At 39.2% G+C, this 21,720-nt stretch overlaps 2 protein-coding genes across 2 annotated transcripts; both read right to left on the reverse strand.

Moving 5' to 3' along the window:
• Positions 1-562: 562 nt before the first annotated feature.
• On the reverse strand, positions 563-14,925 carry LOC130223197 (adhesion G protein-coupled receptor E3-like). The gene is made up of 30 exons (XM_056455939.1): positions 14,829-14,925; positions 14,637-14,690; positions 13,509-13,553; positions 13,343-13,390; positions 13,112-13,162; positions 12,922-12,978; positions 12,755-12,805; positions 12,373-12,423; positions 12,204-12,254; positions 12,058-12,102; positions 11,882-11,932; positions 11,736-11,780; positions 11,563-11,613; positions 11,417-11,461; positions 11,246-11,296; positions 11,112-11,132; positions 10,937-10,987; positions 10,783-10,827; positions 9,735-9,751; positions 9,417-9,485; positions 9,140-9,332; positions 7,480-7,599; positions 6,997-7,178; positions 6,723-6,887; positions 6,445-6,648; positions 6,135-6,367; positions 5,893-5,959; positions 5,716-5,807; positions 5,468-5,630; positions 563-1,778 (listed from the first exon to the last, which is right to left on the reverse strand). Exons 6-30 carry the CDS (start codon positions 12,935-12,937, stop codon positions 1,698-1,700), a joined length of 2,160 nt encoding a protein of 719 aa, XP_056311914.1. The 5' UTR covers positions 12,938-12,978; positions 13,112-13,162; positions 13,343-13,390; positions 13,509-13,553; positions 14,637-14,690; positions 14,829-14,925; the 3' UTR covers positions 563-1,697.
• Positions 14,926-15,639: 714 nt separating this feature from the next.
• On the reverse strand, positions 15,640-20,944 carry LOC130223050 (uncharacterized). Its single transcript, XM_056455785.1, has 14 exons — positions 20,856-20,944; positions 20,575-20,631; positions 19,526-19,639; positions 19,375-19,425; positions 19,218-19,268; positions 19,045-19,095; positions 18,876-18,929; positions 18,730-18,780; positions 17,967-18,011; positions 16,393-16,446; positions 16,231-16,281; positions 16,052-16,105; positions 15,753-15,832; positions 15,640-15,648 (listed from the first exon to the last, which is right to left on the reverse strand). The coding sequence occupies exons 2-14, from the start codon at positions 20,618-20,620 to the stop codon at positions 15,640-15,642; spliced, it is 711 nt and encodes a 236-aa protein (XP_056311760.1). The 5' UTR covers positions 20,621-20,631; positions 20,856-20,944.
• Between the last annotated feature and the right edge of the window lie 776 nt (positions 20,945-21,720).

Consider the following 21,720-nt stretch of genomic DNA (forward strand, 5'->3'; position numbering starts at 1 on the left):
CACACCCAGCACACTGCCTCTTTGAACTTTTACCTTCTGGTCGACGCTACAGAGCACTGCGCACCAGAACAGCCCGACACAGAAACAGTTTCTTCCCTCAGGCAATCCATCTCATGAACACTTGATGATAATAATTGTGGAACCAACATCACTACTTGCTGTACACTTTTATACACATATACACTTATTTAACAACACACTTTACATGCCAATTTGCACATAACAGCTGCACATATAATGTTGTATATAGTAATAAACACGTAAATACACTTGTCAATCTGTATATTTGCACTCACTGCTTACTTCTATCTTTTTAAATATATTTATTATCTGTTTTTTTGTCCTGTCTCTGTAATCCTGTTGCACTGTAGAAGCTCTGTCACCAAAACAAATTCCTCATATGTGTGAACATACCTGGCAATAAAGCTCTTTCTGATTCTGATTCTGACACACAAGTCTATATTAACACTTCTCCCAATTCATCGGCATCAATGGCATCGCTTAACGCTTGCTTAACTGAAATTAAAGCTTGGATGCAACATAATTATCTTAAACTGAATAGTTCAAAAACAGAGATTTTATTGGTTTATTGGTATAAATAATATATTATTATTATTATTATTATTATTATTATTATATTATTATTATTATTATCGTCATACATTTGTTATCATATTTCTCATGCAACTGTGTATCATACAACATCCTGTACTGTTTAATGACATCAAAGGAAATATTAAAAGATGATTCATTTGAATATTAACATAATAATTCATCTTCAACCGTCATCATCGCACTAAATATTCTTGTTTGAGAACAGAAACAATTAACTAAAAGCTCAATTTACTTTTTCTTTCCAAAATACAAGCAAGGATAGGCGCAAAACAATAACACAAGATCACAATTAAGTATAAACCATAAAAGAAAGATAATCTATCAAAATTTATCACCTGAATAAAGTTATTAACATTATGCTAACTGCTAGACTTTAAAACATACTGGGTTTGCCATAACATTGGGTACAGTGTTAAGCACAATCACCTCACAGGTCGCTGGTTTGAGCCCCGGTTGGGTCAGTTGGCATTTCTGTGTGGAGTTTGCATGTTCTCTCCATGTTGGTGTGGGTTTCCTCCGTGTGCTCCAGTTTCCGCCACAGTCCAAAAACGTGGTGTAGGGGAATTGAATAAGCTTAATTGGCCGTAGTGTTCGAGTGTGTGCAATAGTGTATTGATGTTGGGTTGTGGCTGGAAGGGCATCCGCTGCTTAAAATGTGCTGAATATGTTGGTGATTGCTTTAGCTGTGGCGACCCTATTAATAAAGGTACCAAGCCGAAAAGAAAATAAGTGAATGAATGTGCCAATGTCTTTTTTTGATTTGACCCATCGTTGGGTTATGACAAACCCAGCATTTTTAGTGCAATATTAATATGTGAAATCTGAGACTGTCAGTCTGAAGCATTCAAAGCACTCACACCCTAACCCTTTCAGATTATTTTGATTGTCATGTAATAATGTGCACATTTTGTAAAGCTGCTTGAGTGTGTATGGGTGTTTTCCATTACTGGGTTGTAGCTGGAAGGGCATCCGCTGCATGAAACATATGCTGGAATAGTTGGCGGTTCATTCCGCTGTGGCGACCTTTGATAAATAAGGGACTATGCCGAAGGAAAATGAATGAATTGTACTGTATTAGCTGTTCATTTCTCATAGATGCTGTAGTCCTGTTGTTTGCGTCCAGAGCACAGAGATGTGAAGCACTTTCTGTACTGCTGCCTGATCTGGATAAAAATCACATGACAGATTTGGAGATCAGTTTAACTTCAGAAAGTTCACAATGGGATTAAAAAAAATACATATAAGAAAAGTGCTTTAAAAGACCAACCCCAGGCTCATTATTGATACGTACCGCTATATACATTTCTGGACAGCAGAGAATGCATCCCAGGTGGTACAGTTTTGCAGTTTATGTTTTTGCGAATCTGCTGTGTATGCTTTTTCAGATCTCAAATTTCTCTCGCTAGTGCTATTCTCATGGAAATTCACCAGAGGCCAATGTTGACTAATTTACTGACTGAGTGACTGACCCACTCCTTCCCTAAACCCAGCTGACAGTGTTTTCAAAAGCCCTTGCGTCAGCCTGTTTTTGACCACGTTTTCAGATCTTACCACATTCTCACCCTGTTATTTACCTGTTTATTTTATTTTTTGGCTTTTGTTTTTGTCTTACCTGCTTTCTGGAATGGTTCTTGGTCGGACTTGAACACCATTGTCGCAGTCAACTTGTCTCTGCATATCAAGTCGGCTGTCGTACACGGCAAGCTACTGGGCAAGCTGGTAACAGCGGAAAAGCCGTCTACATGGACGTAAACGGTCAGATGGTAGTGTGAAAAGTAACAGAAGCTGTTGGTGCTTTATACCGCCACGTAGCATTCATTTTAAAGGGGAAATGCAGCCATACATAGCTCAGGGTACGTAATTCAAGCTCTCCAGAAATGTATACAGGGGTACGTTTTCACAATGAACCTGTGTTGCAGAAGACAACATTAGTCATTTCTGAAGCAAACACTGATTTTCTTTATGTAAAAAGAGTAAAAGACAAACTCAAAACGGATTGAGAAAACTTGACCGTAAAGCAGTTTAACTGCAAAAATGCTTTCCAAACTAAGAGTTTTAACCCAAATATCCTAAAACTCTTAAATCAAGAAGCATTTTCTAGACAAGCAAGAAATGTTGTCTTGTTTAAAGAAATGAAGTCTAAATGAAGTGAGTTTTTTGGCCCGTTTCCACTGAGTGGTACGGTACGGTTCGGTTCGGTAGCCACACGCGCAGCTGAACGCTATTGGTTTACAGAGATACGTCATTCGCTTACGCAACAAGCCAGAATGAAAACAAAAAACCCGCCATGTTTGAAATACACGCACAGCGAGAGATTACAGCGGAATTATTTATACATATAATAACGAGCCATGGTCGACCCGGGCTCAAACAAACCTTGTCGTCTTGATAAACAGCCACAAAGCCATGGAGTAGAGCAGATTTACCCAGTGCCGCAAAGTTTTTTTTACGAGCCAGTCTGAGGCGCGAGCGGTTTCGCTTTCTTGCTAGCGCTCGCGCGCGTCTAACATTATATCTGAAATAACAAACTTCTTGAGCTGATGATAATAACCTGCACTTGATTATTGATGTGCTTTTGAAACCCGATCCTGTCAGACACTGACAAACGCGAGAGTGAAGCGCGGAAAAAACAAGAGAGGAGCCGGAAAAAAAGGAGCACATTCTTTTTGAGCAGACGTGAACACACTGCCCTATTTAATTATTATTATCACGTTTTGGACTAATATGAACTCAGAATTGTTCTCTAACAGAGGCTACATGTGCTGCTGAAGATTACAGACACAGATGAGAGGTTTTCACTGACTGTAGGCTATAATTTGTGTTGTTTTTGAACCAAAATACGGACGAAATGTCTGTTGTGTGTAGTTCTTCTGTAATTGATAACATATCGGAGACTGTTAGGGGCTGTTTGTGTTTATTTATGTTCATTTATTTAGTTATTTGATATAATTACAGACGTTACAGTAGGCTGTTTCACACTATCGTTGATCTGCAGTTATAATCAACTCATGTTCATAGTAAAGTTAGTAATAAACATTTCTACACAAGTATTTATGTGTATGAAGCATCTGTTTTATTAGAAGTGCTTTTCAAATGATATGTAAGTGACCCGTACAGCTTAATTGTAGACATTTCCTCCAGCGAGAATGACGTCAACTGAAACTTTCTGTCGTACACCACGCCCACCTAAAGGGTACCCTTGTTAGTGGAAACGCAAGCCTGATAAAGGTGACCTGTACCAAACCGAACCGTACCGTACCGTACCAGTCAGTGGAAACGAGCCATTTGGTTAAAACAAGCAAAATAATGGGCCAATGGGTTACTGGTGGGATGCGGTCGGGTTAGTGACAGGTTTTGGGGTACCTAAGGGTGGGTTAAGGTGTAAGGGATGAGCAAGAGTGTAATTACAGAAATTAATTCCAGATGTATCAGCAATAAGTGCAATGTAAAAACATGTATCTACACAATACATAGTAACAAATGATCAATTTCAGTGTAAGTACATATTAGTAAAGACGTTTGGATGTGTTCTTGTTTGCTAGTTTTAGTACTAAGATCTGGCAACACAAATGAGTCAAGGTTTGTACCTCTGTATTGTTATTTCTTCCTTGAATTGAAACTAATGAGACCAATATCAGTAACGAGTTACTACTATCGTTAGCATAGAAAGATTATTACTTTTCCAGGCCAGAACAATGACTTGATCTTTGAATTAATATATTGTGAGTTAAATTGTAAGCTCAAACAGACTAACAGATCAGTGTATTGTAATTTGAGTTTAGCTACCATTAACCATAAAGTCAACCCAAATATTTATAAATAAATAATAACTTCATTCATTCATTTATTTTCTTTTCGGCTTAGTCCCTTTATTAATCAGGGGTCATCACACAGAATGAATCGCCAATTTATCCAGCATATGTTTTACGCAGCGGATGCCCTTCCAGCCACAACCCAAGACTGGGAAACACCCATACACACCCACTCACACTCATACACTACGGCCAACTCAGTCCATTCAATTCACTTATAGTGCATGTGTTTGGACTGTGGGGGAAACCGGAGCACCCGGAGGAAACCCACGCCAACATGGGGAGAACATGCAAACTCCAAACTCCACACAGAAATGCCAAATGACCCTGCCAGTGCTTGAACCAGTGACCTTGCTGCTGTGAGGCGATCATGCTACCCAAAATACTGACACCCTTAATAATAACTTGTTATTATAAATGATTGATATTCACAATTATGTAGGCTAAATTTTGCTACACTGTTTAGTGTTTCTGCAAATGCAGGTGTATCTGTTATGATCACCAGCAGTGTTGCCCTTGCAGGCTTCTGGAAAACACTTCGTCATTCAACTGAACTACATACCCCAAGACACCCTGCACTCACACACCAGTTCCTGATTACCCCTTAATCACACACACAGCTGAAGCTTGTCATTACTTTGACAATTACTTTTTGTTTTTCTTTGTTCATGTTGTTTTGCCGCCTGTCTCGACCATTTGCCTCTTACTTTTTTATGCTTTGGATTACCTGCATGCTCCTCTCAGTCCTTGCCTGTATGACCATTCTCTAAATAAACTGCATTGTGATCCTCACCTCTGTTGCCACCCCAACTCATAACAGTATCTCCCTGCATTTCTTTGGGAGTTATTTTAGTTGTCACTCCTGAAATTACAGAACTGTTACAGAATTACACCTAAAACTGACCTGACTACCAAATTTAGCTGCAGTGTTTATGTGGCCTAAAAGATACAAACTAAGAATAGGATGAAAGCTGTTGTAATGTTCTGTCTTTTTACTGTTGATGTTGAAGGTGGTACTGTAGATTGAGTAAATATCTGACCTCATTATTGAGCACACAGTAGATCAGGAAGATGAAGGTTCCCTGCTGAGAGTTCAAGATGATGAAGAGGATGTATATCACCATATTGACATTAGTGAAGAAACCCAGAATCCAAGGACAACCAAGAACCACAAACTGACCCAGTGTTTTAAACACCATAACCCTACAGAGAATGAAATAGAGTTAATGTGAGGATTCAGTGACTACATCTTGTTCTCTTGGAGTAAAGAACAAGTAGTTCACATTACTTGGTTTGCTTCATCTGTGAAACTTCAGCATTTAGATTTTTAAGGGCTGAGTTCAGAGTGATGACGATTTTAATGAAGAGAATCATGTTTAACTGTGGAAAAAAAGAGGAAATACTTAGTTTAGCTGTTTTGGACTTTGACAGATTGTGTGAAAGAATATTTCTAACTAGAACTTACTGCTAGTATGACACAAACAGGACCCAGAAAACTCCAGATAAACCCTTTATCGTATTTAATCCAACATCTATGTCAATGAAAAACACAATAATTAATTAATTAAATATTTAACTGAATAAAATTGAAGAGTAAACTGTGGTCTGTGAGGATGTTACAGCCTGTGTACCAATATACTTTCTTAAAAATCCTCTGCTTTACTTCCTTCTAATCAAATGAGCTCAGTAAAAACAACACAGACTCACTGTGCACTGCTGTAGCCTCTAGGATCGGTTATGATAGACACGCCCACCACAACCAGAGCTACCACATATCCAATCACACACAGGAACCCACCGCTGAGCCCCTCCCACTTTCTGGAGCTGATCTGTGATAGGTTCTTGACACAGATGAAGAGCAGCACAGCTTCAACGAACATCCACACAAAGGCGGAGAGGAAGAGGAAGTGCAGAAGGGCTGCTATCACCACACACAACACCTGGAGACCATGAGAGAGGGTTATGATGATTCTCAGTGCAGCTGTGCTGAGCTGTAGAGCTCCTTCATCATTCTCACCTGCTGAGGGCGAATGAGGCTCAGGAACTGTTGTGTGAGCAGAAACAGAAGGTGAGCCGACAGCAGACTGATGCAGATGTTGATTCGAGCCACATTATTGACTCCAGGACTCCACTGACAAAGAGCAAAGGACAACAGAGCCAAACTGAAGAACACCAGACCCACGATCACACACACCAGATTCAGCAGATCCAGCAGATCGCTCTGAGAAAACATGCAGAGAACATGAGTGCCAAATCTGTGCTGCTCTTCAATGCTCTCTAGAAATGTTCTGGTACCGGTGGTGGACTGCTGCTGGTCTGCATGATGAGAGCGAATGTGGACAGATGAACACAGGAACACACAGTGTGGCTGCTGTTGCTGTTTAACACAGAACAACCATCTACAATCCACTCGCTGATATTCCAGTACACACAGGACAGAGAACCGTTGGGGTCAAACTCCTGCAAGAAGAAGAAGAAACAAGCAGAAAATATGAGAAGAGTGAATATTAGATGTGTTCAGATGTTGATCAGTGCTGATGTTGGACAAAAACACATTTCAGTCTCTCACTCTGATGTGTCTGAAGGTGAAGTTGACTGCTTTGGTGAGTGCAGTGTTGCTGGTTTTGGGAAGAGTAGCTGAGATCACAGTGGACATCATGGTTTTAATGGTGTCATTAGTTGTGTTGAAGAAGTCGGCCTTCAGTAGATTCTCCATTGTGGTGAAGCTCATGAAAGCCACAGCAGCAGATCCTGTGGGACAGAAACAGAGAAATAAACTTCTCTTTAAAGTTACTGTTAAAGGAATAGTTCACCCAAAAATGAAAACTCTGTCATCATTTACTCTCTATTGAGTTGTTTCAAGCCAGTTTTGAGGGTTTTTTTTGTTCTGTTGAACACAAATGAAGATATATTGAAGAATGTTGGAAACCTGCAACTACTGGTGTTCAACAGAAAGGAAAAACTCAAACTGGTTTGAAACAAGTCAAGTTTGATGTTTTTATTTCTGAGTGAACTGACCCTTTAAACCACAACGATTTTAAATGTACTGTACTTGTTTCATTGTTGTTCTTGGCGATGTCTATGAGATCGATATCCATCGAAGAACTTGCTGTATCCAGTCGAGGGATTTTATCTAAAGTCACCTGTGGTCCCACCATGAAGACTTCTACCTCTAATTAAAAAAAATACAGCATATGATATATGGCAATATATGCAAATTACATTGTTTATGCTTGGATTTTATGCAACCTATATTTCAAAATATTCAAATATATTTACATATTTGTACACAATTCTGATGGTTGAAAAAGATATATATGCAAACGGGAAGTTTTAAATTGCATACACTCACCGGCCAATTTATTAGGTACACCTGTCCAACTGTTTGTTAACAATACTTTCTGATCAGCCTATCACATAGCAGCAACTCAATGCATTTAGGCATGTAGGCATGGTCAAGACGATCTGCTGCAGTTCAAACCGAGCATCAGAATGGGGAAGAAAGGGGATTTAAGGGACTTTAAATGTGGCATGGTTGTTGTTGCCAAAGTGGTCTGAGTATTTCAGAAACTGCTGATCTACTGTTATTTTCACCCACAAACATCTCTAGGGTTTACAGAGAATGGTCTGAAAAAGAGAAAATATCCAGTGGGCAGCAGTTCTGTGGGCGCAAATGCCTTGTTGATGCCAGAGGTCAGAGGAGAATGGCCAGACTGGTTCCAGCTGATAGAAAGGCAACAGTAACTTAAATAACCACTGGTTACAACCGAGGTCTGCAGAAGAGCATCTCTGAACACACAACACATGTCCAACCTTGAGGCAGATGGGCTACAGTGGCAGAAGACCACACCGGGTGCCGCTCCTGTCAGCTCAGAACAGGAAACTGAGGCTACAAATCGCATAGGCTCATCAAAGTTGAAGAACAGACGATTGGAGAAATGTTGCCTGGTCTGATGAGTCTCCATTTCTGCTGCCACATTCGGATGGTCGGGTCAGAATTTGGCGTCAACAACATTAAAGCATTGATCCATCCTGCCTAGTATCAACAGTTCAGGCTGGTGGTGGTGGTGTAATGATGTGGGGGATCTTTTCTATGGCACACTTTGGCCCATTATTACCAATTGAGTATCGTGTCCACGCCACAGCCTACCTAAGTATTGTTGCTGACCATGTCCATCCCTTTATGACCACAGGGTACCCATCTTCTGATGGCTTATTCCAGCAGGATAACGCTCCATGTCATAAAGCATGAATCATCTCAGACTTGTTTCGTGAACATGACAATGAGTTCACTGTACTCAAATGGCCTCCACAGTCACCAGATATCAATCCAATAGAGCACCTTTGGGATGTGGTGGAATGGAAGATTCACATCATGGATGTGCAGCCGACAAATCTATGTGATGCTATCATGTCAATATGGAGCAAAATCTCTGAGGAATATTTCCAGTACCTTGTTGAATCTATGGCACAAAAGATTAAGGCAGTTCCGAAGGCAAAAATGGGTCCAACCCAGTACTAGTAAGGTGTACCTAATAAAGTGGCCAGTGAGTCTATATGAGATAAATCTAAACATAAACTTGCATGTCAGTGTATAACTTTATATATATACATTTCAGATTTCTATAAGGGGATAAAGGTCACAATACAATTAATAATCAAAACAGAAAAAACTACTTTCCCAATTTATTCGCAGTGTGGTTTACACTCACCCACAGTGTCCAGAGTAAAGCTAATATAGTCACTTGTGTTCGTGGGCTTCACCAGCATGGACACCAGTTTCTGGCCTGCATTTAACACACGGTTTCCATCTGACACCAGTTTATTTGGGTCTTCTGCTGATGATGATGACCTTACAACCATCCCTGTAGTATTGAGGACCGTATCCAAAATGATTTTCACGTCCTAAATTTAGATAAGAATGAAAACATTCCTACTGTTTCACCATGTAAGTTACAAATGAAGATTATTTGGTTTTGTTTATCTTACTGTCAAAGGAAGCACTTGAGCTGTAATGTTTTCTATCTGTCCAAGAAGACTTTGCCATTGTTCTGCAGCCTGAAATCACAATTGAGCTTTAATAAATTAAGCTGAAAAATGATCTCTATGGAGTATTTTCTTTTCTTTTAATCATTTAAAGGATGCAGTGTTCTCTAAAAGCACCAAGTTCAGTGTTTTCTTCAACTAGCATTAGCAAAATATAAAACAGTCACATCACACTGCATTGTTTAGCTGCTGTTTCAAGCTTTAATAATAAATCCAAAACCTCAAATCACAATTTTAGAAATTTGTCTTGCAAATACATACCCTGGATTCTTCCAGCACTGTGATATTCAGACATAGAACGAGAAAAATAAGACTATATGATGTGTATTTGTGTTGAAAATGAGATCATTTGTTATACAGCATATTATAAAACTGGTTAAACACGTCAAATACACATTTAAGTTCATTCAAGATACTGAAATTACTAGGTCAGAAGAACAGACTTCATTTTATAACCTGATAAATCAGATTGTCTTTTATTTAAGTTCAAGTAAAGTCAAACATTCGATGACTATAAAATCAGACTGAATTACTGAATTTGAGAGCTGCAACGATGGACAAATAATTATGACAAGCTGTATTTCAAGAGTTCCCACTTAGATATGCTTGGCGTTTAAAGCTGGTTTGGCATGCTGTCCCGGGAGAGAACCCTGAGCTCGGAGATATTTGAGCCCAGGGCTCCCGCCCGGTCGATAAGCATATCAGGAGATCCGAGATCAGGTGGGTCTTGAGAGCTCCCCTTTTGGAAAAGGGAGGAAAAGGAGGAGATGGGGTGGAAGGGGGGATTCTTCCAAACGAAGATAGAGGAGTTGGGAGAAAATGATCCATTTATAGTAGACTAGTATCACTCTGATTGGATTACTACTGATTACAGATGAGTGGCCAGACGTGCTCAATCATATCACGTGCTCCTCTCGAAATTAGTTTATGAAACTTCACTTAAAGTACTTTTATAGTAACTTTGAGAGATCAAAATCCAATAGGATGAAATGCAAATAGAAAAAAGCACCAGTAAAATGTTCAACAACTTGTACTGAAAATCTTCACAATGCAACCAAATAGAGAAAATTTCATTGCTTAAATTCTAAAATTGAGCTTTTTGTTCGTTTTAACACCCTGATCATATGATTTCCCGGCCTTGGATAATATTAGTCTCAGTAATCTGACAAACTACATGCTATTTAAAGTGGAAGTACTATCATAGATGTAAGTTAATAAGGAACTTGCAGGGATTTACTAGTGTTTTTTTCAAGTTTGCAGTGACAATTTCACCAAAACAGGATGAAAGAAAGTCCACTCTCTGACTGACCTGCAGAACTAGCGAACGTTGTGGAAGTGACTGATGATAAACTAACTGAAATGATAACAATCAGAAACACAAGTTTAATCAGACTGAAATGAGGATTTACTGTGTAAAATCAGCTTCTTTTGAAAGCCACATTCTAGTTTGTTAACACATTCACCTGTAGTAGCAGAGCTAGTAGATGTTGCGGAAGTGACCGGATGTAAAGGAACTGAAAAAAAGCAGATAAACCCTGTTAAACAAAAACTCAGATGCTGAATTATTGTTTCTTATGAAGAATCTGATTATAGAGGTTTGCCTTTCAGGATTACAGTTCAGTCCTGCATCATCCTCACCTGTAGAAGTAGCTGATGTTGCTGGTAAACGAACGGAAATGATAATAGATGAAAACAAGAGTTAAGACAGACTCAAATTATGATTAACTGTGCTCTTCATGATGATAGCCAGATTTGAACTCTGACACATTCACCTGTAGTAGTAGAGCTTGTAGATGTTGCGGAAGTGACTGGATGTAAAGGAGCTGAAAAAAGCAGACAAAACGTCCCAAACAAAACTCAGATGCTGAATTACTGTGTTACCAAGAACCTGATTATGGAGGAATACTTTTCAATATTACTGTTCAGTCCAGGATCATCCTCACCTGTAGAAGTAGCTGATGTTGTGGAAGTGACGGCTGGTAAATGAACTGAAATGATTATAGATGAAAACAAAGTTTAAGTCAGACTCAAATTATGATTAACTGTGCTGTTCATGATGATAGCCAGATTTGAGCTCTGACACATTCACCTGTAGTAGCAGAGCTTGTAGATGTTGCGGAAGTGACCAGATGTAAAGGAGCTGAAAAAAGCAGACAAAACGTCCTAAACAAAACTCAGATGCTGAATTATTGTTTCTTATGAAGAATCTGATTATAGAGGTTTGCCTTTCAGTATTACAGTTCAGTCCTGCATCATCCTCACCTGTAGAAGTAGCTGATGTTGTGGAAGTGACGGCTGGCAAATGAACTGAAGTGATAATAGATGAAAACAAAGGTTAAGTCAGACTCAAATTATGATTAACTGTGCTCTTCATGATGATAGCCAGATTTGAGCTCTGACACATTCACCTGTAGTAGCAGAGCTGGTAGATGTTGCGGAAGTGACTGGATGTAAAGGAGCTGAAAAAAGTAGACACGACCTGTTATAGATAAACTACGATGCTAAATTAATAGTTTGCTTATGAACAATCTGATTACGGAGGCTTGCTTTCCAATATTACAGTTCAGTCCTGCATCATCCTCACCTGTAGAAGTAGCTGATGTTGTGGAAGTGATGGCTGGTAAATGAACTGAAGTGATAATAGATGAAAACAAAGGTTAAGTCAGACTCAAATTATGATTAACTGTGCTCTTCATGATGATAGCCAGATTTGAGCTCTGACACATTCACCTGTAGTAGTAGAGCTGGTAGATGTTGTGGAAGTGACTGGATGTAAAAGAACTAAAAAAAGTAGACACGACCTGTTAAACAAACTCAGATGCTGAATTACTGTGTTACCAAGAATCTGATTATGGAGGAATACTTGATAGCCAGATTTTTCGCTCTGACAGACATTCACCTGTAGTAGCAGAGCTGGTAGATGTTGCGGAAGTGACCATGTGTGAAGAAACTGAAACAATAAAACATTAAAAAAAGTCCTACTTTTGAAAGTCATATGCAGATGCTGAATTGTTTCCTCATGATAAAGAGGGTTGTGTACACTCTCAGAAATAAAAGTACAAGAGCTGCCACTGGGGCAGTACCTTTTCAAAAGGTACATAATTGTACCCAAAGAGTCTACAGTGGTACATAAAAGGTGCATATTAGTACCCAAATGTACCTAAAAAGTAACTTTGAGGTACCATTATGAACCTTTGAAAAGGTACTGCCCCAGTGACAGCTCCTGTACCTTTAATTCTGAGAATGTATCAATATTATTGTCTGGCCAACATCATGCTTACCTTTAGATAAAGAACTAGATGATGTTTTAGTAGTGAAGAGTATTAAAGAAACTGATAACAGATGAAAATTTGTTAAGTCAGACTCAAGTGATGATTCTTCATGAATAAAAATGTATCATGGCGGGCTTCAAATTGAAAGCCACATTCAAGCTGAAAAACACATTCACCTGTAGTAATGGACATGGTATCTGTTTTGGAGTGGACATCTGTTTTAGGCACAGGAACTGAAATAATAACATATGAAAGTACATATTAAATCAGAACCAGATGCTGAATTAGATTACTAAGCTTTTAATGAAGACGATTATAAGGAAACAATTGTTTAAAAAGACAAATACTACTGGGCAAGACATTCACCTGTAGTAGTGGGACTGTGACATATTATAAAAGTGGCGTTGTGTAAATAATCTGAAACCATAAAAGATGAAGCAAACACACGTTAAATCAGTCTTTAAATCAATAGTGAGGCTGTAAAGGGATTAATACAGTTTCAGATGGAAATAGATGCTCAATCAGACTCTTATGATGAACTACTGTATTCTACTGTTTATAAATAACCGGCTGCATTCAATCTAGTATCATTCTCACCTGTAGAATTTGCAGATGAATTAGTTGACGTTGTGGTAGTGAGTAGCTCTGAAAAAACAGAATAAAAATAGTCAGATGCTGAATCACCATGTTGTTGGTGAAGAAACAGATCATGTTGGCTTGCGCTTTAATATCACACAATGTCCAGCTGCAGCATCATCCTCACCTGTATCAGAATTAGTTGATGTTGTGGAAGTGACTAGTAAAGAATCTAAAACAATAAGATAAGACAAATGTTAAATCAGACTCCCATTCTGACTTCTTCACGAAGAACGAGGGTCATTATCATCATTACAGAACAGTCTAAAATCATCCTCAACTAGTCGAAGTGAAATTAGTAGATGTATTTAGAATAAGGCTGTAACTATACTGATATAATAATAGATGTAAGAGGCTAAATTATCATGTGCATTTGTTTATATGACAAAACATGTCTTTTTGACTCAAGAAGGTCCATACTGACTCCAAAGGCAGATACTGATAAGATCAGGGCCTGGTGTGTGGACTTTGGGGCTTTTACGATGTGGTCACATGTTGATTGGTCAGTTTGAATGTCTCAGCATTTGGGCTTTAGTCACATGGTCAAGAAAGATATAAAATAGGTGGCTCTTTTCCCGGGCTCTCTTTTCCTGGCTGCCCTTTTTCCTGGCCTGTCTTTTCCTGGTCTGCTCCTCTTCTTCTCTGGAGTCTATCTTCTCTGACTCTACTCCAATCAGGCTAACTTCTGGGCCTGCTCTCTTTGTCTCTCTCTCCCTCCCCGTGTCTCTCCTTCTACCTCTGGTAACTTTAATTTTACATTTAAGCTGGGTACAATTTATATCATATGTTTTATCATTTCATATTTGATCATTTTATACAGTTATTTTGTAACTAATTCAGTTGTAACTATAGATAATTATTGTCCTTAAATCATCTCATTATCAAGTATTTGTGAATTACTTTTGATTTAACATCAACACTTCATTGCTCCATATTGCAATACAATACAATCACATAATATCAACGCTCTCCCACATTTATAGCTATTAATACTGCCCTTATTTCCGTGTTTGGTATAAGATTGCAGAAGAATGGTTTGACTAGAATGTACAGTTTTTTACCATCAATACTGATAACTTTAAGTCATTCGGCAGAACTACAGATCGAACCGCTGTGGTTTTAAAACCCATTCCTACAATAGATATAGGAGGTTATGCTAAATTTGACTTTAAGGATGATGAACTACTGTGTTTTTTGTGAATAAAAATGAGGCAATATTTTTAATAGATAACATCCGGTCAAGTATCATTCTCACCAGTAAAATCAGCAGAACTAGTAGATGTTGTGGAAGGGACTGGCTCTAAAGAAACTAAAATAGTAACAGAGGAAAGTATTAGATCCAATTCAGATGCTGAATTGTCATGCTTTAAAAGAAGAAAGTAGTTTTAAAAGGAGAAATGATTGAGTTTTGTTTCAATATTACAGTCCAGTCCAGCATCATCCTCACCTGTCGAAGTGAAATAAGTAGGTGTTGTGGAAGTGACAAGCTGAGAAGGCACTGATACAAAAACAGATTGAAAAAGAGGTTACATCAGAGTCAGAGGATCAACTGTGTTCTTTAAAAAAAACATCATAAGGCAATATATTTAAAAAGCCACATCCAATCACATTTACATTAACATTTAGTCATTTAGCATACGCTTTTATCCAAAGCGACTTACAAATGAGGACAAGGAAGCAATTTACACAACTATAAGAGCAGCAGTGAACAAGTGCTATAGACAAGTTTCAGGTGTGTAAAGTCTAAGAAGCAAAACAATAGTAATGTTTTTTTGAGAGAGAGAGTACAGTTAGTGGTATAGCCAGAGAGGCAGTTGCAGATTAGGAAGGAAAGTGGAGACTAAACAGTTGAGTTTTTAGTCGTTTCTTGAAGACAGCAAGTGACTCTGCTGTTCTGATGCAGTTAGGGAGTTCATTCCACCAACTGGGCAGATTGAATGCGAGAGTTCGGGAAAGTGATTTCTTCCCTCTTAGGGATGGAACAACGAGGCGACGTTCATTCACAGAACGCAAGTTTCTGGAGGGCACATACATCTGCAGAAGTGAGAGCAGATACGAAGGAGCAAAGCCAGAGGTCGCTTTGTAAGCAAACATCAGAGCTTTGAATTTGATGCGAGCAGCAACTGGCAGCCAGTGCAAACGGGTGAGTAGCGGAGTGACATGTGCTCTTTTGGGTTCATCAAAGACCACTCGTGCTGCTCACGTATCATTCTCACCAAAAAAATTTGCAGAACTAGATGTTGCGGAAGTGACTGGCTTTAAAGAATCTAAAGAATAATAACAGGAAATGTTAAATCAGATTCAGATGCTGATTTTTCATGTTTGAAATGAAGACACTGATTATTGAGTTTTTGTGTTGTCACAATATTACAGTCCAGTCCAGTCCAGCATCATCCTCACCTGTCGAAGTGAAATTAGTAGGTGTTGTTGAATTGACCGGCTGAGAAGGCACTGATACAAAAACAGATGGAAAAGAGGTTACATCATAGTCAGATGATCAGCCGTGTACTCTAATGTTTCTGCATTGTGAAGTTAATGTTTGCTTTTTGAAATGTTTTTGTGTTGTGATCTTAATGTTGCTGCGTTGTGATCTTAATGCGTTGTGTTTTGCACTACTGGGCCACAGAACAAGCTTTTCAAAGACCACATACAGTCATGTATCACTCTCACCAATGAAATGAGCAGAACTAGTAGATGTTGCGGAAGTGACTGGCTTTAAAGAATCTGAAGTAATAACAGAAGAAAACATATTAGATCAGATTCAGATGCTGTATTGTCATGCTTTAAATGAAGAAACTGATTATTGAGTTTTGTTTTAGTGTTACAGTCCAGTCCAGCAGTATCCTCACCTTTTGAAGTGGAATTAGTAGACGTTGTGGAAGTGACAAGCTGTGAAGACACTGATACAAAAACAAATTGAAAATTAAATCAGTCTGAGATGATTCTTCTGTAAAAAAGTATCATGAGGGAACATTTTTCAAATACCACATTCAATCAAGTATCATTCTCACCTGTCGTCTTAGCAGAACTAAAAGATGCTGTGGAATCGATTAGCTCTAAAGAAACTAAAAAGAAAAACAGAAGAAAATATATTAGATCAGATTCAGATGCTGAATTACAATACAACTTACTTTCACGAAGATTTTGATTATGGAGGTTTATGTTTCAATATTACAGTTCGATCCAACCTCATCCTTACCTGTAGTAGTAGAATCGGTTGACGAAGTGATAAATGGTAAAGGATATGAAACAATAAAAGATGGAAATGAGTTAAATCAAATTCAAATGATGGTTGCAACAGGCTCATTCTAAAAACGGACCCCTGTATACATTACTAGAGAGAGTGAATTACATGCTCTGAAGTATGTTGGGCTTCGGTTCGTCTGTACAAAACAACGAATGCTATGGGGGAAATATGATACTGGCGCTGACGCCTTTTATTCCTTTTTGTGCAACCGGCTGACTGCTCACCTCCGTATGGATGGCTTTTCCGCTGTTACGAGTTTGTCCAGTGGCTCGCCGGGTACGCTGGTGGACTTGGGACGTGAACTACGGGGTTCAAGTTAAGCGAAGAACGGTTCCAGAAAGCAGTTAAGACAAAAACAAAAGCCCAAAAATAAAATAAACAAGTAAATAACAGGATGAGAATGTGGTAAAATCTGAAAATGTGGTAAAAATCAGGCGAACACTATCGGTTGGCTTTAAGGAAGTGGATGGGCGGGTCGGTCGGTCGATTGGTCAGGCGATCGACAGTGGCCTCTGTGAAGAGTAGTCACAATTGAGACCTGCGAGAGAAATTTGATATCTCAAAAAGCGCACACGGCGGCCGTTGGTGGATTCGCGAAAAACAAAAACCACAAAGTGACGTTCCCCCTAGAGTGTATTTCGCACTCTCCAGAAATGTATACAGGGGTACGTATCCACAATGAGCCTGGGTTGGATAATTTACTGTGTTCTTCATGAATGAAAGGGCATTTTTTGAGACCCACATTCCAGTTGTGAAATATATTTTCCTACAGTAGTAGAATTGGAGAACGTGGAGAACGTTATTTGGGTGTAAACCCTGCTGAACAATCCAGCTTAAACCAGCCTAGGCTGGTTGGCTGGTTTTAGCTGGTCGACCAGCCTGGTTTTAGAGGGGTTTTGGCCATTTCCAGGCTGGTTTCCAGCCATTTCCAGCCTGGTCTTAGCTGGTCATGCTGGGAGATGACCAGCTAAAACCAGCTTGACCAGCCTAGCCAGGCTGGGAGCCCAGCCAAAACCAGCTATGTCCAGCTTAAACCAGGCTGGTCAGGCTGATTTTAGCTGGATTTAGCTGGTCATTTTCCAGTATGACCAGCTAAGACCAGGCTGGAAATGGCTGGAAACCAGCCTGGAAATGGCCAAAACCCCTCTAAAACCAGGCTGGTCGACCAGCTAAAACCAGCCAACCAGCCTAGGCTGGTTTAAGCTGTTTTTTTTTCAGTAGGGAAACCACTGATACAACACCATATTGATAAAGATGTCAATTCAGACCCAGAGGATGAACCCCTGTGTTCTTCATGAAAGTTATAAAATACCCCATTCAGTTAAGCATCGTCCTTACCAGTAGAATCAGCAGAACTATTAGATGTGGCAGAAGTGACTGGATCTGAAGGAATAAAAACAAAAACATGGCAAATGAGACTAAAGGCTCGTACACACCGGGACGCTTTTCGTTTGCATTTATCCTCAGCGTTTTGAGACGTTTTTCCAGATTCAAACCCAAGCGATTTTTACTAGCGTCGAGCAGAAGAGTATGCAAAACAACTCCTTGACGTTAGAGGGCGCTACACAACTTAAATCTTCTGACACCCGCTTGTAACACAGAAGAAGAAGAGAGAAAGTTAGCACGCTTGTTGTTAAAATTACTGGAGATTCGAACAAGCAAGCGAACAAGTCGCAGATCCAGCTCTAGCGATAAAGAAATCATTTATTGTTCACCAGTGCAATAAGCAGCTCCACGTTCATATCGCCTTTGGGCATCTTCTTCAATGTGCGCTTGCATTGACAGTTTTGCGCTTGAGCGCCTCCAAGTGCTGTTTACTGTAACTTCAGCAGCTCTGTACAGGTCAACAAAAATGCCAATCTGATTGGCGGAGAAGGTTTTGGACGCGATGCTTGATTACGCCTGGCATTTTGCACATTGGTGTGCACGATCACATTGGCGCCTTTTATTTAGTCACGAGGCATCAAATGTCGACAGAAAACGTGAGCAAAAAGCGTCCCGGTGTGCACGGGCCTTTAGATGCAATTACCATGTTGTCCATGAAGAAACTATATGGAAGCTTGTGTTTCAAAATTACAGTCCAGTCCAGGATCATCTTTACCTGCAGTAGTAGAATTGGTAGGCATCGTGGACTTGACAGACTGTAAAGGCACTGACACAATAACAGATGGAAAAAGATGTTACATCTTAGTCAGATTATGAAATACTGTGTTTTTCATTAAAAAAAAACATCATGAGAGACCTCACCTGTCGAATTATCAGAACTATTAGATGTTGCGAAGGTGACTGACTCTATAGAAACTAAAAAAATAATAATAACAACAGATTCAGATGCTGAATTACCATGCTGTTCATGAAGAACTTGATTACTGAGGTTTGAGTTTTAGTTTTGCATTCAGTCTAGCATCATCCTGACCTGCAGAAGTAAAGCTAGTAGATGTTGTGGAAGTGACTGTTGGTACAGGAACTGAAACAGATGAAAGCTGAAGTTAATTGGATGGTCAATCTGGATGTCTGAGCTCTTTTTGAAGACAAGTATAAGGAGGAGCTTCTTTTAAAAGGCACATTTCATGCAGGCAACACATTCACCTGTAGTAGTGGGATTGGTACATATTATGGTAGTGACGGTGTGTGAAGAAACTGAAATGATAAAAGATGGAAAAACAAATGTTAAATCACAATCAAGAAAGTACTTCTGAAAGGATTAATGTTACAATTCTACAGTGAAGTCCAGCATCATGCTCACCTGTAGAAGTGGAACTGTCAGACACTGTGGAAGTGACCAATGGTAAAGCAACTAAAACAACAAATGGAAACAGATGATGAATCAGAATCAACTTATGAATTACTGTCTTATTTAAAAGGCAATAAAATAAAGGGTTATGTTTTGATATTACAGCCAAGTTTAGTGTCCTCCTCAACTGTAGATGTTGAATTTTCATCTGGTGTGATTGTTTCTGGCAACATGCTTACAGCATCTGTTGTAAATTTGCTGCTCATTTCAGTGACATCTGAAAAATAAAATCAATCAACTAATCGATAACCTACTGTGTTCTTCATGATTTATATTTGAAAGACCACATTCACTTAAGTACCATTCTCACGTGCAGAATAAGCAGAATTAGTAAAAGTTTTGGAAGTGGCTGTGTCTAAATAAATAAGAAAACCACATAGTCAGTCTCAGGGTGTACTTACTGAACACTAGTCTATCCTGGTTGGTTTGACAAGTGTGAGTGCTATGAATCATGCCAAGGCACGGTTCAGTTGGCCGGCCTTGGCCCAGTTGGACGAGGTGTGCCAGAGCGCAGTTTGGTTGGGCTTTGGTGCGGTACACTTGTAATGTAAGTGCAAGGCGCGACTGAGCGCGAAACTGAAGATGCAACATTTAAGGGATTGTTTTATATGGATTTATAAATCATTCTTACTTTTCAATGAATGCAAACTGTCATAGTTTATTAAAGATACAACCCCCCAGCTGCCACCTTCAGCAAACCTCCTAATACCTACAACACGATTACTTTCATGAAAATCTTCGAGCGTCAAAAGTGGTGGATCTGTTCAGCGAAAGAGTTGACTGTGTGTCATTGCATCCCAAATGACTCAAAATAATACAAACAATATAACTAAAGCAATCTCCATTGTACTGAGCAAGAGTGCTTCCCTTCTGAAGAGTCTTTTTATTGGACAGTCGCATCAATGACACAAGCGTGCTTGGGCTCAGAAGGTAAAATTGCAGTGCCAGTGCGGGCCGAGGGGGGGACAATCGCTCTCAGGCACAGTTCAAGACAACTGTGCCTAGTGTGAGTACACCCTCAGATGCTGAAATACTGTATTGTTCATGAAGAAAATCATGAGTGATTTCTGTTAAAAGCCACACTGAATCTACAGCTGCACATTTGACATTCAGTCAAACACAATCAACAGAGGAATCATCAGACTACATTACCAGCTAAGCTTGTCTCTGGTAAGGTTGTTGTACTGGTGTTGTTCATGTTAGTACCAGCTGAAAAAAAAGATGCATATCACAAAACACACACAAACACTGAGCCATATAAAGGTCATATGATATAAAATATATGAATATAAACTCTCCAATTATGAAAAGCTGCATTTTGATATTACAGTCCTTCTGACATTCAAAGACTTTGGTATTTGATTAGATAAGTAGACCAGTATGCAATCCCCTACCAACAAATACACACACATACACACATCGTGTATACTTACACAGAATAACAGAGACGAGAGCCAGTGTTCTTATAAAACCTGAAAAGCATATCAAATTCACTAAATGAAATGATTAAAAAGCATCTGACTATAGCTCGTTTCAAACAAGGCTGAGCTGAAGGCTGGGGTTTGTTGGGAGAATTGGTGAAGTAGTTTTTAGTGAACTTGACAAGAAAAACACTCACTTTTATGAAGAGAGGAAGCCATTGTCAGTATTTCTCTTTATCCAAAACAAAAACCAAAAACAGATGACAGGAAAAGTTTCCTTTACAGTTCAGAGAGAAAACAAAGTAGCTTTGGCACTGACGCATGAACTTGTTTGCTTATTCTGTTTCAAACATGAATGGAATATTCCACTGAATATATGAACATACTTGTTAGAATTGCACACAATAGGAGGTTTAAGTATTTACTGTATATCTGAACATATAAAATAGAAAAAAAAATCAATGAATACATTTTGGTGACAAACTTCTATATTGGTATGTGTCTAGCATGCTTCTAGCACAGTTATCATTGTAAGCATCAAATGATTGCATCATTCACTGATGTCTATTCCTTCATAGTCCAGATAAAAAAACTACCTCTCTAATACCATGGCTTCAGCATTCTCAGACCAAGCGATCTGAACACTCACTAGTTCCCTGATTTAGACCTTTGGCTTTCCTGCAATGTCAGCTATTTCAGAGCTCCAACAGATTTAATACCCATCGTTGCTGCAAGTCCTGTGTCAACAAGTGTCATGGCCATTAACCTAGAGACACTTAACAAAAAGGCCACTAGCCCGGTCTCTTCCCAAGATGGCAGCCAACCCCAGAGTCTCTTCCCTAGATGGCCACAAGCCCAGGGGCTTTATCCAAGATGA

Source organism: Danio aesculapii, chromosome 1 (genome assembly GCF_903798145.1).
Source record: "Danio aesculapii chromosome 1, fDanAes4.1, whole genome shotgun sequence".
Classification (NCBI taxonomy): domain Eukaryota; kingdom Metazoa; phylum Chordata; class Actinopteri; order Cypriniformes; family Danionidae; genus Danio; species Danio aesculapii.